This window comes from Capronia epimyces, assembly GCF_000585565.1.
Source record: "Capronia epimyces CBS 606.96 chromosome Unknown aczIQ-supercont1.3, whole genome shotgun sequence".
Taxonomy (NCBI): Eukaryota; Fungi; Ascomycota; class Eurotiomycetes; order Chaetothyriales; family Herpotrichiellaceae; genus Capronia; species Capronia epimyces.
Genome location: NW_006912906.1, coordinates 3,114,869 through 3,130,664, shown reverse-complemented (window position 1 = coordinate 3,130,664; position 15,796 = coordinate 3,114,869). Strand labels below are relative to the sequence as shown.

The following is a 15,796-nucleotide window of genomic DNA, read 5'->3' as shown; positions in this document are numbered from 1 at the left end:
TCTTGTGGTTCGCAACACGTAGACGGAACGATTGCGAGTAGACATGTACTGTATATAGATATGAGAAGCCGATCCAAGACCACTACTCGCTGCTGTCGCTCTCTTTCTCTGGGCGTGTGTCGGGCTGGACTGTTCTAGAGTACCTAATGTAACTGCCTGTGTAGCGCGAACAGGGCAACCTTATAACCGCACCTGTTCGGCGCCTGAAGCCATGGGGACCTCTAGACCTGGTCACCAATGAGCTATGGATAGCTCATGGAAAAGCCACACGGCAAACTTGAACCTTGCAGCGCCATCAACCCATTCATTCACTCATTTCCCCAACAGTATAACGCCTCTGCCAGAGCAGAGTATTTCAGACGTCTTTTGCACATACAGCCGGAGTACTGTGCCTCCGTCCTTCGTCTTTGTCTTCGTCAAGTTCGAGCGGTCTGATATCGACGTGTCGACGAGAAAGCCTAGTCAGCCTCCCAAAGAGCCCGAGCAGGAGGTGGCGCAACCGAACACAATGGCTTTGGGGGACGGCAAGGAGACGTCAAAGACAATGGCCAGGCCGGGACCGGAACCAGAACTAGAACCAGAGATCGAGTCCACGTCCACATCCACGTCCACATCTACATCCATGTTCACATCCACATCCATTTTCACATCAGACCCGACGGTGTCAGCGTTCGCGGTGCCATGTAAAGAATATGTCGCTAGACACACGGACCCTCAGTTGAACGCACATCTACATCCGTCTACGGATACGGATACGGATACTGTGATAGGGTCGAGGCACCAACATCGTCAATATCAATATATCGCGACGGGGGCGCTCGTGTTTCACCCGCCTTTACCAGAACCGGGGTCGGGGTCGGGATCTGGATCAGGGCAAACGTCAACATCCACGTCAACGTGCATGTCCAGGTCCAGGTCCAGGTCAACATCCACGTCAAAGTCCAAGTTAACTCCAACTCCAGCGGAGCGGGACCGAATCCTCCTCATCCAACGCGCCGAACACGACTCCCTGCCTGGTCGGTGGGAAGTGCCCGGCGGCGGGTGCGATGATCCAGGTGATCCAACCATCTTGCACGCCGTGGCGCGGGAGCTTTGGGAAGAGACGGGTCTCGTGGCGACCCGGATCGGACCTGTTGTGCAGGTGGGGTCGGCGGATGATGCGGGACGGCGACAGGGAGAGGGAGAGGGACGGCCCCAGGGACAGGGACGGCCACAGGGACAAGGACGGCAACAGGGAGAGGGACAGCCACAGGGACAGGTATTTGTGACGACAAGTGGGAAGGTGGTATGTAAGTTCTATTTCCTCGTCGACGTATACACGCATCTACAAGTCGACGGCGGGCCGATGGAGACGAATGTCGATATAGATGGGAATGGGAATGGGAAGAGGAGCGAACGCAAAGATGGCGTGGGAGAGAACGACAACCACAACCACAACCATCTCCCGCAGGACCATGACCATCGCTTCAATGCCTCAGGCCCCGTACCAGTGCCAATGCCAATGCCGGCAGTCCACCTCGATCCCAACGAGCATCAGGCTTATCTATGGGCGGACGAGGCCGAAGTCAAGGCCAGTCGGGTCGGCCATGTCGACGTGCGCTTCACCACTCCGCAGCAGCGGGAGGTCATCCTGGCCGCTTTCCGTGTCAGAAAGGGACGGGAAAGGAGATTCAGATGATGTGGACCAGGCTAGGAAAGGAGATTCAGATGATGCGGACCAGGCTGGGAAAGGAGATTCAGATGATGCGGACCAGGCTGGGAAGCCTAAGGGCCCTGCCTGCCAGCTACCCACCTTAGCTACCTACCTTAGCTGCCTAGCTACCTTACCTTACCTTACCTACTGGTGTGGCTGTGGCTGTGGCTACACATGCGTATCCGGACAGTGAAGAAAGAAAACCAATTGTGTCTGGCTCGTCACTGGCCTTGATTGTATTCCAAATCAAAAGGCAAGCCAGGCAATACTCGTCGTCACCAACACCGGCTTCATCCTCTCTCACTGTCCCGTGCCACTCTCGGGCACAGACTCGAAGGCACTGTTGTAGATCAAGATCAAAACAAAGTGTTGTATGCATGCTTTCATCGTTATTGGTATCATCATTACAAGTACAGCTAGCTAGCTCAGCTCGTGGCAGACCAGTCGCGCTATTAATGGTGGATTGCTGATGCTGATCTTCCCAACCTCATAAAATGCCGAATACTGTTTGCTGTTTCTTTCGCTGTTTGCAGTGTTGCATGCCAGACATAAGCCATGCTCCATGCTTAATCCATTTTCCACCGCCGATCCAGCCACACCATACTCCTTGCCAAATGTTCTTAGTCGTTGCAACAGCTATGAGAGCTGTCGCACTAAACCACTTCAGGTCTTGCATGCTCAGATTGGGACGGCCTTTCGCTCAATGCTCCTCCTAGGATGGTAACGTCCATCCGAAGCTGCTGCTGGAGCTGGCTCACCCACCGGTGCTCCGTGAGAGTGTGTTGTACCGTTCGTATATCCGCCTGTGACGCCGTTTGTTGGCGCGAAACCAGCGTTGTGTTCGACATCGTGATTTCTACTTTCGACACCATGGGGACCAGCACCAGTATTAAAGCCAGTCGCCTGCCCTCTCAAACCGTGAGCGGCATCAAACGGGGCTCCTCCATATGCTTCTTCGTAACCCCATCCTGCCCGTCTTGTAAAAACCGCCGACTCAAATCCTCCCGCCCCCGCAGCACCAGCTCCGTAGGAGAAGGGAGTGTGTCGAGTCAGAGGGATATGGTTGAAGCGGAAGTCCCAAACAGACGCGTAGAGCATACGATAAGCGGAGAGCGCAAAGACCGTGCCGATAATGGCACCGGCTAAGCAGTCGTACCAATTGTGAAACTCATCGATGGTCAACGCACCGGTAATGAGCGTGGCTCCGAGAAGAGGGGCGTAGATTGCAATTAGTTTCCAGAACGCCGGGTGGTAGTTGCTGAAGACCTTCAACTTGGCATTGAGGTAGAGGTAAAGGTAGAAGAAACCAGCCCACGCCGCTGTGCTGTGACCTGATGGCATCGATTCCAGAGAATCATCAATCTTGTCAACATTTCCCCGACAGACGTTGCGTTGAAACATGACGTTTCGGAAACCCGACCCGCCAAGGGAAATCAATGCCGGGTCTGGGTCGCAGACGCTCAAGAAATGCGGACGGAGACCACCGATAAGCCATTTGACGAATACCTGAAAGACAGCCGCGGCGATGAGGGAATAGAGGAGACCGAGAATGGCGTTGTTGGCGTCCCAGAAGGATCGAATGCGGACCTGCATGCACAGGATGATGAAGATGGGGATCAAGGCGGCCATCAGGGCGGCGGCCCAGATTGGGACGATCTCGTGGCGCAGGGGATAGGCAAATTCAGGGTAGACGATCTCTCCGTCCTGAAAGGTGACCGGGAATGAACGGCTCGGTGCTGGTTTCGCTTCGTAGACTCCAAGGCCGACTGCGCCCATAGCAGCCATAGTCAAGATGTCGAGCCAGGTGAACTTGAGCCTTGAATTCATCAGCCTAATGGTAAAGGTTTACAGGGAAGTGTAAAGAACTTACCATTGTCCAAAGCTCGGTCGACGGTTTAAGTGACCCGAGTCAACGTCGAAAGGCTCGCGCTTGGTTCTGGTCCGATCACGTCCATGACTCTTCGGCACCGGCGTAGAGTTGTGGCCATTGGTGGCTGCGCCATCAGTTCGTCTCGAAAACAGACCCATCGTCCAGGTTGCAAGGAATCAAGAGTAAATGGGACGGAGGGAATGGTGTGGAGGTATGTTGGAGGAGGGAAGAGGAAGGAATCAATGATTCCAAGGGGCGAGGAGGAAAATCTCGCGGGCCAACTGCAACCTGAGGGAAAGGTGAGAACGAGGTGAGGAAGAAGGCGTTGGTGCGAAGGAAGAGGTACGGTATTTCAGTTCAGTGACGGGAGAGACTACGACGATGCACGCATGACGCATTGGGAGGGTAAGAGGATTATTAGCCCGTTCGGCCAGCGCAGGGAACATGAACATCAACATCTTCTGCCTTGGTTTGAGGTTTGACGGGCCTTGTCCTGCACAAACTGGGCAGAGCAGGATCCTCGACGTGATGCAGCCCGATTGGGATGGATTCAGATCGACAAAAGAACCGCTGGACACGATGACAAGGAAGCGGGAGGGTGTCGCGCTCAGTGTCTTGGCTGACGTTTGCTGTGCCAGTGGCAGTGTGGCTTGACCAATCTCTATCCCCATATTTGCTACTACGGAGTGGCTACCTGGTACCACTCACTACCTTGATACCCAGGCCGCAGTACTCTGTACGTCAGTACGGAGCACTTTCGAGCAATTGACAGAGCAATTGACAGAGCAACAGAGACGAGAGCTGCAAAGAGATCTGCCGTAACATCTAAAAAGTACAGGTTTGGGATCGTTACAGTATTCCATGCATGGCTCGTAGCTACATGTATCAAGCGTAGAGGCTCCATCTGGCTCTGGCAAAACAAGTGTGGCGCCGAAGCCACAGCACGCTAAGGCCCAGATTGCAGGCAGTCTTCCTTGTAATTTCTCCATAATGCCACTGACGTTCATCAGCCTGCTCAGACATCCCAATCCGTGCATAGACATTATGTAAATCTGATCGAGTAAAGTACTCCGTAGCGGCCTCCCAATCTTCCCCAAACGCCCTGTCATGTGGCAACGAGCTCAAACGTATTGTGCAAAACATACACACACCATCCTCCTTTTGAAAAAGGCCGCGAGCACCAGTCACCAGCTTGCAACTGGGAACATCTTCCTCAGCAGTGACGGGTCAAGGATTGAAAACCTAACCGGCTCTTTCCAACTTGGAGTGCCTTTACTTGCCTCAAATCGAGTATGAGCTGTCCCACTTCCATGAGTTGAGATTCCATGTTATTCGTCAGTCGTGCTGTTCCAAGACTCCCGTTGTGAATCATCAATTCGTGATTTGTTCGTCGCCGGCCGCCTAATCGAGGCTGTTGATCCAATTCATTCCTTCAAAGACTTCCAGCATTTTGTAGCAGAGTCCGACGTCGTCGCCTGGCTCACCACCAAATAACTTAATCTGTTCAGCCTCCATCTTGACGGCTTCGCGTCTTTGGACTACGTCGCGGTTCTGCCAGATCATATACCGGTTGTGCCAATGCTTGGAAGCAACGGTGGAGTTAGGATTTCGAAGGAAGGGTGAAGTTGCAATTTGGTTTGATTTGATTTCTGACGTCGACGAGGGCGAAGGAATGGCCGAGCCAAACGGCACTGTAAAGTTGTCAAACATGTCGAAGGTCATGCTCACTGTCCGGGAGCTGCGACCGCGTGGGCGCACTCGCCGGCGGTTATGTTTGTGTGCCATCGAGGTTTGGAGATGTCTCAAGTCTATTAGAGAGTAGTGTGCCCTGTAGCTCGTATCATCTAGTGCCACCGAATTGGCTTAATTGAGTGAAGGGAGCAGAAGCGAAGAGTGAGGAGCAGACAAGACACGAGAGTGAAATATAAAGAGGCACATTTGCCTAGAATAATCTATAGCATCAGCGTAGGCAACGTGAGTCACATGAGACCAAATTGGTGAGGCCATAGGGATACAGGATGGTTGTATGACGAGATCGAGGCGTGCCTGCGTTTTCGGGACATCAAACAGGCGCAACAAGGCTGCGTGGTGTGAGAGTCATAACCGGTGGCGTGGAGGTGGCGGCTGCGTGGGCCGAGTTTCGTTCGTGAGTCAGAACACCGATCTGAATCTGTCCCCATGGTCCGGAACATATGGCGAGACAGTTTGAGACCATCGGATGATTTGCCGTTTATAGGGACCATTCGAATCTGATCGCATCTACTCGCTGTCATTCTGCTTCTGCGAACATGACTCTGGACGATGGTTCTTTCACGTCGTTCTTTTGTTACCTGTGCAAACCGCACAACCACGGAAAGCTCTCATGCCACTGCGCCGCCAGGCAAGTCTACGGCAGAGTGTGCTAACATAAGTGCTCATTATTGTAACTGCGCTTCTTTCATTTTGCTCGACCGTCTACTAGCCATCACCAGCCCGAAGAAGGTATGAGGCTCAAGGCTAATCTACGTCTATCCAACGCTTTGGAAGTGGAGATATTGTTGCTCTCGGTCTAATGTCACTGGATGGAAAGCAAATCTTGCTATCCAAAAGTACTCGGTATACCATCAAATAATGTTGTTAGCAGACGGACTTTGACGACCAAACCGCAGCCTAGGTACTACCAGTCAAACAGCCGAGGTTCACTCTATGCCGTGTGGACGACGTTGCCGATGGCCCCATATTTTTTAGGTGTATCAGCGACTCTTAAGTGATCTGTTCTCCCTTGATACTTATCAGAAACAGCTTGCAAGTCAAGGCTCGAAGACAGATTGCCAAAATTACAAGAAACCCGGAACGACATCACCATGACTTCGACAGCCGACCTCCGAATCTCCACGCTGTTTGATGTCAGCAACCATGTTGTTCTCGTCACTGGAGGGGCTACCGGCTTAGGTGAGATGGCAGCTCAGGGATTCATCCAAAATGGAGCCAGAGTCTTTATTGCCAGTCGCAAAGAGTCCCAATTGAAAAAGACGGCAGACAGGTTGAATGCCCTTGGACCTGGAAAATGCGAGTACATCGTGGCCGACCTCAAGGACAAGGCTGGGTGTGACGTGCTGATTAACGAGGTCAAGAAGCGAACCGACCGGTTGACTGTGCTGGTGAACAACACGGGAGTTACCTGGGGAGCAGACTACTACGACTTCCCCGAGAGTGGATGGGACAAGGTGATGGCCCTGAACGTCAAGTCCGTCTTCTACACAACCGTGGGACTTGAGTCTTTGCTGCTCAAAGGAACCAACGCCGACAATCCATCGCGAGTGATCAACATTGCTTCTGTTGCCGGCATCGCGACTGCAGATGTCACATCCACCGACGACGGAGGGCTTTCAGCTCCGGGTCATGGTACATATAGCTGTATGTTTTCTGGAACGGATCACTGGCACTGTCGATGCTGACCATTTGCCCTGCAGATGGCCCCTCAAAAGCAGCTTGTATCCACCTCACCAAGATACAAGCCTCGAAACTGGCTCCGTTGAACATCATGGTCAACTGTATCTGCCCGTAAGTCTCCCAGGATATTGACGCTACGTGTGCTCCCAAACCTAACCAAGACCTTGCCAGTGGCGTCTTCCCATCGCGAATGACAAACTTTGGGCTGGAAAAGTACATTGATACACTGTTGGAACGACAGCCTACCGGGCGCGTAGGAAAGCCCTCCGACTTTGCAGGATTGGTCATTTTCCTCAGCAGTCTCGCGTCGGCGCACATGACCGGCAACGTCATTGAAATCGACGGTGGAAGTAATCTCAGTGGATGGAAGTCAAAGCGCAAGGGAAGCAAGATATAGAGGAGAAGTCGGATACTGAACAGTCAGTGACTGGCTCTGGTTGTGAAACAATGGACGCTGCTGGAAACAGTCCGAGTACCAGACTGGGTGGGGGTCGATGCTTCAAACAAGCGCTCGGCAGGAGTGATGGCCATCTGGAGTTTTCTGAGAGGTTGAAAATGGACCATAGTATGGAGTACAGTACTGCCGACCTCAAGGTGTCAAAGGGAATACAGGGCAATATCATTATTCGCTGCCACAGCAAGATCAGTCTAGGAAATTATGCATCCGTACATCTCCGCGCAGTCTGTCTGGGTCTGGCGTGGCAGGTCTGTGCCCAGTGGCCGTGTCAGTGCTGTAGCTCGTTGCTATGGGGGCGCCGCTTGGGCTTAGGGGCTCAGACAGTGGTGGGTTGTGGGAGCTTCGGGGCAGCCACCACCGCCAAAAAGGTCTCTGGGCGCCTGGGGCGCCTGTGGCCCCTGGCCTTAAAGCCGATGGCTCTTCTGGGCTTGTGCCATGCCCCCGGAATAACTTAATTCCTTGTGCTCGTGCTCGGTCGTCTTCCACCACTGCACGAAACACAGTATCTGATCTACCTACCTTCTAGAGTGACCGACATCATCAGCGTTATGGCATCATAACAAGCACTGTTTGACCTCAAAATGGTGGCCCTGTGTTTGACGTCCTTTCCCCGGAGGCACTGCACCTGAGTCGATTCGAAGCCCCATTTGTTCTCAACTCGAATCTACTCCTCCTTCAAGTCGAGCTCACTCGATTGGTCTAGACCCCGCTGCGCCTGTACTTTCTTCTGCATCTTCCTTCTCGCCACATTCAATCTCCTGCCAACTCCTCCTTGGTCTTTCCTCATCGATTACGCTCATTCTGGGAGCGATGCAGCCCGGTGCTGAGCAGATTCAACATGAGCGACTCGCGATGACATTCGACACCTCCATCATTCCTTCTCCTACGTCCCTGACCTCCGACCCTACCTCCATACCACCCTTCGCCGGGCATTCCGGCTGGCGACAAGGCCGTTTTCGAACTACTACCGATGTCCCAGCCGGTTCAATTGTCATAAATATCAATGATGGTGGATCGACGGGTCGTGGCATTCTTATCGGAGTGTTGTCAGCGTTCGGTTCGGCCGGCATCGCAGTCCTCGTCCTTGCCATTTTCTTCTTCTTCAAATATACATCTCGAGGCCGTATTCTTCTGGACCGGATAGGCCGACCCGGCGAGTTTGACGATGAGCAGGCTTTCGCCCAGGAAGAGGCGGAGGCCCTGGAGACTATGGATGAGTTGCAACGGGCGGAATACATGAGGGCAAAAGGTGGGTTTCCCTCTCTCACGTCTCCGGGTTCAAGTCTTGTGCTATTCGGACTCTAACTATTTGGCTAGCATTCATCCAAGCAAACCCTCCCGAATCCGTCCAGACCGATATATCGCTTTCGCAGTTCCTAGCCATCCAGGAAAAAGGTGTCTCGGCTTGGGAGTTTGAACCTGAGCTAGAAATTGCCAACTGTTTTGTCGAGGCCAGGACGGAAATCGAATTCTTTGATTCAGAGTGTAGCGTCCAGAGCAATCTACCAGTCCCGAAACAGAATGAAGTTTACTACTGGGAGGCCAAGATATACGACAAGCCCGAAACCAGTCTCATCAGCATTGGGATGACCACCAAACCATATCCTTTATTCCGACTTCCTGGTACGTTGTGCCTTTCTGATTCTGATATCGCCGGTGCTAACAGACTAGGTTTCCACAAAACCTCAGTCGCATATGTTTCGACGGGCCATCGAAGGTACAATCAACCGTTCACCGCGACTCTTTACGCTCCGCCATATGTGCAAGGAGATGTCATTGGGGTTGGATACCGACCTCGGACCGGAAGTATATTCTTTACACGCAACGGCAAAAAGTTGGACGAAGTGGTGCACAACCTCAAAAATCAAAACTTCTTTCCGACCGTAGGTGCCAACGGCCCCTGTACCGTGCATGTCAACTTTGGGCAGCTGGGCTTTGTTTTTATCGAGGCCAATGTGAAAAAATGGGGATTGGCACCAATGACTGGCAGTCTTGCTCCACCTCCACCATACGGCAGCGAGCAAGGTAGCATTCTGCTTGAAACAGGCAGGGAAGGGGCTCGACAGCCAGAGTACCAACCTGGTCACTCAAGGACACGCAGTGGGCTTGCGAGAATTGGATTAAGTCCAGGACCTATTCGTTCCCCGACCGACATATCACTGTCTCAACTTGCGCATATCTCAACGCAGGATCTTCCCAGCCAGGGGAATACATTGCTAGATTTTGGTGATCTTCAAGACCAACCCGTCGAGAATACACCCAACGGACAGGTCATCATTCCACCACCAGAGTATAGTAGTCCAGCTCGGAGTCGCACAAGCAGTGGTGCAGGAGACGAAGACGACAGAAGAGATCCGCCGGATCCTCGAACGGGTCAGCCACCAATTCCGACCTATGATGCGGCTGTGGGCGAAGCGGCCGGACCGAGCCACACATGAAGATACCCTAGCATGAAATTGAATGTTTACTATTGATGATTTATGTATGATCCATGAGTCTCCCGAGTAGCTGTACGACGGGCCTCGGGTCCCCTTGTCGCATGAATGTAGAGTAGCTTTCTGCCCTGGAGTGGGTCATGATTGAAACTGACGCTGAAGCAAACTGACGTTACAACTGCGCGATCGCTATAAATTTATTGATACCTAGGTGCCTATACTAATTAGGTACCTTGGTTGTGTATGTAGCATGTGAACTGGTGGATGGTGGCCAGTCGAGTCGCCAGTCGCCAGTCACCAGTACAAAGTACTTCCTCTTCCCGTCTCCTTAGTGTATGGTATGGACTCGGTACTCTGCATGGCAGGAGAATCGGACACACGTAACGAGCCACGAACATACCTTGGTGCCTGTACCTAGGTACTTATGTAAGATTCGCCGAGGATGACTCCGTTCGGCACCGAACCTACATTACCTACTAGGGAATAGCCTGCGTAACGATCATGATTGGTAATCCGGCAAGATTCCTCTGGGGCCAAGGTTGTCTTCCCCTTTCCCTTTTTCCCTTGACGATTAAGTGGAGTGGTCATCTAGAGAGTCGGAGTCAACAGTCCTGGATGTTTGTCTGATATTGTGTATTGTATAAGTAACTCCCCCAAACAGTATATTGTAGATTGTAGATTGTAGATTGTACCCAAGGCTGTGTCCTCCGTCCTCCGTACGGTAGTGACTTGCATGGTAGGCTCAGTGACAGGTACGTAGGCTCAGTGACAGTAAAGAGTGGCTTGGTCCAAGTCGGCATTACTTGGGGTTGGGATGTCCATGTCTGTATTCTCCTCTACGGACCCTTTCACTCAGATCTCGCAGGACTTGGGCGGCAAATTCGCAATCCTTCAGGTCGACATAGACGGTGACACTCAGGCGAGCCCACCATGCACCCTTGTAGAACAACAGGTACAAGAAGGTTCTGTATGTTTGCACGAATTCACGATTCATGAACTGCGTGACGGCCGGCACGTCGCTCGGGGGCACCTCTCCTTTTGCGGCGCCGACCTGGATGGGCAGGCGGACATGGGCGAAGAAGACGCGATGGGATTCGGGGATGCCAAACGACTGGGTGCCGAGGACGCGGACGAGGGTCTGTTCGGCCTGTCTGGCCAGGGCGGTGCAGTAGTCGCGAATGGCAGCTTCACCGCCGCAGACCTGGTCGCGGAACCGGAGGGCGGCGTCGATGCAGCAGTACGGGGCTCCGTCGATGGTGCCGAAATACTCAAATTGCCTAACCATGGGGTTTGTCTCGGCGGATGCAGGCATCGGGTCGAAGATGTCGCTGCCATCTCCTCGGTCTCGTGGCGAGAAGCCGTGCGAAGTGGGCAGCGTGGTGCGAATCAGATGCTGGTTCCTCGTGGCGACGAAAAATGCTGCCACGGACCGCGGTACAAATAGCCATTTGTGACAGTTGGTGACTAGGAAGTCAGGGTCCAGCTCGCTCAGGTTGAGCGGGATGTGTCCGATGCCATGGGCAGCGTCGACCAGACTCAGTACGCCTTCGTCTCGACATGCCTGGATCAGCCGCTCGAAGGGCATGCGCAAGCCGGGCATGCTGACGATGGTGTCGAAGACCGCTATTCGGACTCTCCCTCTCCCTCCCCCATGTGGTTTTGGATCGGGTCCGTTGTCGTGGTCGTTCTTCGTCTCACACCCTCGCTTTTCCCGTCGCAAGGTGTCGCGGAAGAGCTGGACAATGTCGTCGTCGCTGCGAGGGAGGTCGAGGTCGACCTTGACGCTCTCGGCAGGAGTCGACTCGACGATATACTCAATCGTCTTTTCTAGCGCCCCATACACGCCGGATGTGTAGATGATCTTGTCCCCTCCTTCCCACTGAAGGTTGTGGAGCACCGTGTTGGTGGCGGTCGTGACGTTGGGACACAAAACCAACTCGTCGACGGGACAGTGAAGAATCTCGGCCAACAAGGCCCGACTCCGCCGCAGGAGTTCTGGATAAGTGTACCGAATGAATTGGTCCGGCTCCCCTTCTGCCATGTCTTGGAAGTGACGAAGTGTCTTTTGAATCGGTCGAGGATATCCTCCAAATGAACCTACGGTGACAGTCGTTAGATCGTTCACTGCCAGACAGAATCCTGACAAGGTAGAAAGAAGTGGACATCTCCTCCTGGTCCTCCTCCTGGCCCTCCTCCTCCTCCTCCTCCTCCTCCTCCTCCTCCTCGTCGTCGTCGTGAGAACTCTCAGGGGTCTGTCCTAGGCGGGGCGGGGTGCTGTACGAACCTTGATTTAGGTTGGTGTAGCCTTCTGAGAAGAGGAAATGAGCATCTCGCATAGGCTTGCCGAAGGGCACCTGCGAGTATGGGTTTTCGTTGTTGTTTCCGTCTTCCATATTCTATAGAAACCAATGTAAAATGCTGAAACGTTCGTCCAGTCCCCGTAGAGTGAGATGAAGACGATTGATAATACTGACGCTGACACTGATACTGACCTCACATTCAATGTCTTCAAGGGCCTGATCTTATTTATCGAGACAGGACAGCATAGAGAGTAATCAAAAGGCTCCATAGACGGAGGAGATACGATCTCTTCACCATTACCTTTGTTCGGGGAGAACAGTTTCATTCCGAATCAGACGGAGCGCAGGCAGCGCGGATCACGGTCGTATTATGACAAATCATGCAGATGACCAAGACCCTCACTTCCGACTTCAGCACAGTAGACGGTCCCTGCACTATCTAGGGATCCGTAGTGGTCAGTTCAGTGTGCTAGTTGGCCCTAAAGCTGGGCAAATCATACCTTACGTTTGATTCGATTGATAAGGGGTCTCAGATGTGGAAGGGCGCTGGGGGCCTTGCAGCGCGTAGAAGAGTGATTGATAAGCAAAATCCGACCAGACCCCCAACCCACCTGCCCCTTTGAGCAAACGACGACGACGAAGAACATCGAACAAGACAGCCGGTGTAAAGACTCGAGTCTGAAGCGTCTATTTAGTAACATTGGTTCGTCACCCCGTTCGCTTTCCCCGTTGAAACCAGATCCCATACTAGTAACGAAGGGACAATAAACGAACATCAGATACGACATGTCTTCCACAGCGACCGCCAACGTCCGTCTCGACAATGCCGTCGTCACCGGCAATGCTCCAGCACCCCTCCCCGTTTTCTCCCAGGCCATCAAATCAAAGAACTTGATCCATGTGTCTGGAAACGTCGGCATGGATCCCTCCACCCAGGAGCTAGTGCCTGGTGGTGTCAAGGCCCAAACGGTATGTTGTATTGTCCTCTTCCTCGGACAATGAGAGCGTTGGGAAACCTGTTGCCGCTAACCACGCTCCCTCCTGCATGTAGGCTCAAATCCTGAAGAATCTCCAAGCTGTCCTCGAGGCAGCGGGATCCGGGATTGGAAAAGTGGTCAAAGTCAACGTCTATATCACCGACATGCGAAACTTCGCCGAGATGAATGAAGCCTACCTTGGGTTTTTCCAGGATCCCCAGCCCGTGAGTCTCCCGTAACAACTCTAGAACAATACTGGCCATGGGCTCATAGTTGTCACAGGCGAGAACTTGCGTTCAAGTGGTGGGTCTTCCTTTCGGAGCCCAGGTGGAAATGGAATGTCAGGCCATTCCGTGACTCGGGACCTTATTTCGAGTGTAACATGATTGGTCATGCATTGAGCCATCTCTGTGGACAGCGGTGGCGACAAGGGGAGGATGAGTAACTAAGTCGTACGTAGCTCGATGACCCCTATAAAGTTCACCGTTGCCAACTGGGTTTGACTGCTATTTCAATCAACCGTCTTCGAGCCTTGTTGAGATAGTAATAGAGGAAGCAGACCAGACAGTACTTCTCCAACTATGCCCATCTACGAGTTTCACCATGTGCTGCCCTTGACGGCAGCCCACAAGTCGAAGTTGGCCCGCGCGGTGACGGACTGGCATAGTTTCACCTTTCGGGCGCCTCGATTCATTGTCAACTGCCGCTTTGTGGATATACAGAAGTTGCCGAGCGAGGACAACTATATCGGAGGCAAACCATTCAAGAGCAACAAACTGTTCGTCTCGCTCAGAAGTGGCTCCGGGAGAACTGAGGAGCAGTACATAACCATGACACAAAAGCTTCAAGCCATGTGGAATGGGGCGGTCCAAGACCTCGAGGCTGAAGTCGAAAAAGATCTGAAAGACATTTTCATCCTGGGCACGCTGGACTCGGCTATGGAAAGAGGTTGGTTCCTGCCTATGGTCTGTCACCCTCCTGCCCCTTCGCGTCAGAACCACAGCTAACCAAGCCTTTCACAGCCTGGAAAGTTTGAGAGCTGGGTCAAAGACAACCGTCCGGGCTTTCAGAAATTGGCGGACGCAGGTGATTTGATTTTCAAGGATTTGATGGAGGAGATCGAGGCGAGACCTGAGTTTCATTAAGGTGACCAGGGTCCAACATCCATGACATAGTTACTGTCAATCACCGAGAAGCCTGCGAAGACTCGATTTCAATGCCTGTATCTCGTCCAGCTTAGCTTGTATAGAGTTCTGTTCCTCTTTATGTTGCTTGAGAAGATTATTCTCTTGTACCTGAGCATCGTGAGCACTGGTTATCGCCTGAATCTGCTGCTTCAGGGATACTATTTCAGCATCCCTCAGGGAGACGGCTTCCTCTCGGCTGGAGCGTTCGAGTGCCAGACGACCCTCCAGAATCTGACGCGCTTGCTCAGCAGCTTGCAATTTATCTTGGAGAAGCTTAATTTCTAATCTCAGTTCCTGAACCGATTCCAGCTCTCGATAGATGGTTGTGATCGCTTGATCCACTTCATCGGGCATGGTTTGATACCTAGACTTTTTCTTCTTAGCTCTAGATGTTGTCTTGTCCGTGCTGTCGGCTCCGTGCACGTTGGAAGGAGAATGGGACTCGTGAACCAGAGCGTCGCTAGTCAGGGTAGACAAACTGGGCGGGGACATCCTTGTAGAAGGTCTGGACACATTTTGAGTTGCTGAAGCCAAATGTGCTGATGGAGCATGCCCCTGGAGGGCGGTGGGCGATCCACGAGCAACTATGCCAGGGCCAGTGGTCAAGTCGCGAACTGGTTGATTGGAATCGCGTTGTGTGTGGCCACCATCCTGGTGTGACTGTCTTCTTCCCGTGTGTGTGTCAGATACTGGTGTCGACGCAGCTTCATTCCTTAGCGGTTCTGGGCTGGCCTCACGCGACGACGCAGGTGTCAGAGGCAGTATCTCGGGGGGCGGCTCAACATCCCAACCACGCTCGATGCATGACGGGCAATGGAACCTGCCCCTCACCATACTTTCTTCGGGGATATGACTTTTCAAGCAAGAGGTATGGTATGATCTTTTACACGTCCGGCATCCGACCAAGTCGCCGTCCTTATTGCATTCGAAACAATAGGGTACGTTTGGGTCTCCAACTTCACAAACACGAGTTAACCACAATGTCGTGCTATACACTCCGCCGGCTAAAGGAAGTACTCACTGCGCCAATGTCGACAACCTTCCACTATTTCAGAAACCAGCTTCTTCTGCCCTGCAGGGTCGCGCACAACCCACATCCGTATCGCATCGGGGTAAAACGGCGCCTCGGGAGGACGGAGGGCGGGAGGGACTCTGGCAGCGGTCGGCCTGAGCAGCGTGGACGTTCTGAGGAACCTGGCTCGCTCATCAACATGAGACTTCCTTGTATCAGACTATTGGATTAGCAAACAAACCTCTACACAAGGTCGCAGAGACGATTAGAGTGGTGTACTTACGCTCGCTGCGTTGGCGGCGACAACCATCTCATCGGAGGTATCAAGTTTCCTGCGTTTTGTCCCACGCCCACGCAGGGCATTCCTATTTGCGGACATTGATCCGAGGAAGTTGATTGATCTGAGGAAGCCGAAAGACAAAAGTGTGATCTC

General features: G+C 52.8%; 9 protein-coding genes across 9 annotated transcripts; 5 read left to right on the top strand and 4 right to left on the bottom strand.

Annotated features, from left to right (window-relative positions):
- Positions 1 to 508: 508 nt before the first annotated feature.
- Positions 509 to 1,678, top strand: A1O3_04406 (uncharacterized protein; the record flags this gene model as incomplete). Its single annotated transcript, XM_007734535.1, has 1 exon — positions 509 to 1,678. One exon carries the CDS (start codon positions 509 to 511, stop codon positions 1,676 to 1,678), a length of 1,170 nt encoding a protein of 389 aa, XP_007732725.1.
- Positions 1,679 to 2,371: 693 nt separating this feature from the next.
- On the bottom strand, positions 2,372 to 3,721 carry A1O3_04405 (uncharacterized protein; the record flags this gene model as incomplete). Its single annotated transcript, XM_007734534.1, has 2 exons — positions 2,372 to 3,509; positions 3,564 to 3,721. 2 exons carry the CDS (start codon positions 3,719 to 3,721, stop codon positions 2,372 to 2,374), a joined length of 1,296 nt encoding a protein of 431 aa, XP_007732724.1.
- A 1,243-nt stretch (positions 3,722 to 4,964) lies between these two features.
- On the bottom strand, positions 4,965 to 5,273 carry A1O3_04404 (uncharacterized protein; the record flags this gene model as incomplete). Its single annotated transcript, XM_007734533.1, has 1 exon — positions 4,965 to 5,273. The coding sequence occupies one exon, from the start codon at positions 5,271 to 5,273 to the stop codon at positions 4,965 to 4,967; it is 309 nt and encodes a 102-aa protein (XP_007732723.1).
- Positions 5,274 to 6,406: 1,133 nt separating this feature from the next.
- A1O3_04403 (uncharacterized protein) lies at positions 6,407 to 7,392 on the top strand (the record flags this gene model as incomplete). The annotated part of the gene is made up of 3 exons (XM_007734532.1): positions 6,407 to 6,959; positions 7,016 to 7,106; positions 7,167 to 7,392. 3 exons carry the CDS (start codon positions 6,407 to 6,409, stop codon positions 7,390 to 7,392), a joined length of 870 nt encoding a protein of 289 aa, XP_007732722.1.
- Positions 7,393 to 8,304: 912 nt separating this feature from the next.
- A1O3_04402 (protein SSH4) lies at positions 8,305 to 9,890 on the top strand (the record flags this gene model as incomplete). The annotated part of the gene is made up of 3 exons (XM_007734531.1): positions 8,305 to 8,701; positions 8,770 to 9,075; positions 9,124 to 9,890. 3 exons carry the CDS (start codon positions 8,305 to 8,307, stop codon positions 9,888 to 9,890), a joined length of 1,470 nt encoding a protein of 489 aa, XP_007732721.1.
- A 796-nt stretch (positions 9,891 to 10,686) lies between these two features.
- On the bottom strand, positions 10,687 to 12,280 carry A1O3_04401 (uncharacterized protein; the record flags this gene model as incomplete). Its single annotated transcript, XM_007734530.1, has 2 exons — positions 10,687 to 11,930; positions 11,989 to 12,280. 2 exons carry the CDS (start codon positions 12,278 to 12,280, stop codon positions 10,687 to 10,689), a joined length of 1,536 nt encoding a protein of 511 aa, XP_007732720.1.
- A 693-nt stretch (positions 12,281 to 12,973) lies between these two features.
- A1O3_04400 (endoribonuclease L-PSP) lies at positions 12,974 to 13,403 on the top strand (the record flags this gene model as incomplete). The annotated part of the gene is made up of 2 exons (XM_007734529.1): positions 12,974 to 13,156; positions 13,239 to 13,403. 2 exons carry the CDS (start codon positions 12,974 to 12,976, stop codon positions 13,401 to 13,403), a joined length of 348 nt encoding a protein of 115 aa, XP_007732719.1.
- Positions 13,404 to 13,745: 342 nt separating this feature from the next.
- On the top strand, positions 13,746 to 14,309 carry A1O3_04399 (uncharacterized protein; the record flags this gene model as incomplete). The annotated part of the gene is made up of 2 exons (XM_007734528.1): positions 13,746 to 14,129; positions 14,187 to 14,309. 2 exons carry the CDS (start codon positions 13,746 to 13,748, stop codon positions 14,307 to 14,309), a joined length of 507 nt encoding a protein of 168 aa, XP_007732718.1.
- A 36-nt stretch (positions 14,310 to 14,345) lies between these two features.
- A1O3_04398 (uncharacterized protein) lies at positions 14,346 to 14,843 on the bottom strand (the record flags this gene model as incomplete). Its single annotated transcript, XM_007734527.1, has 1 exon — positions 14,346 to 14,843. One exon carries the CDS (start codon positions 14,841 to 14,843, stop codon positions 14,346 to 14,348), a length of 498 nt encoding a protein of 165 aa, XP_007732717.1.
- Between the last annotated feature and the right edge of the window lie 953 nt (positions 14,844 to 15,796).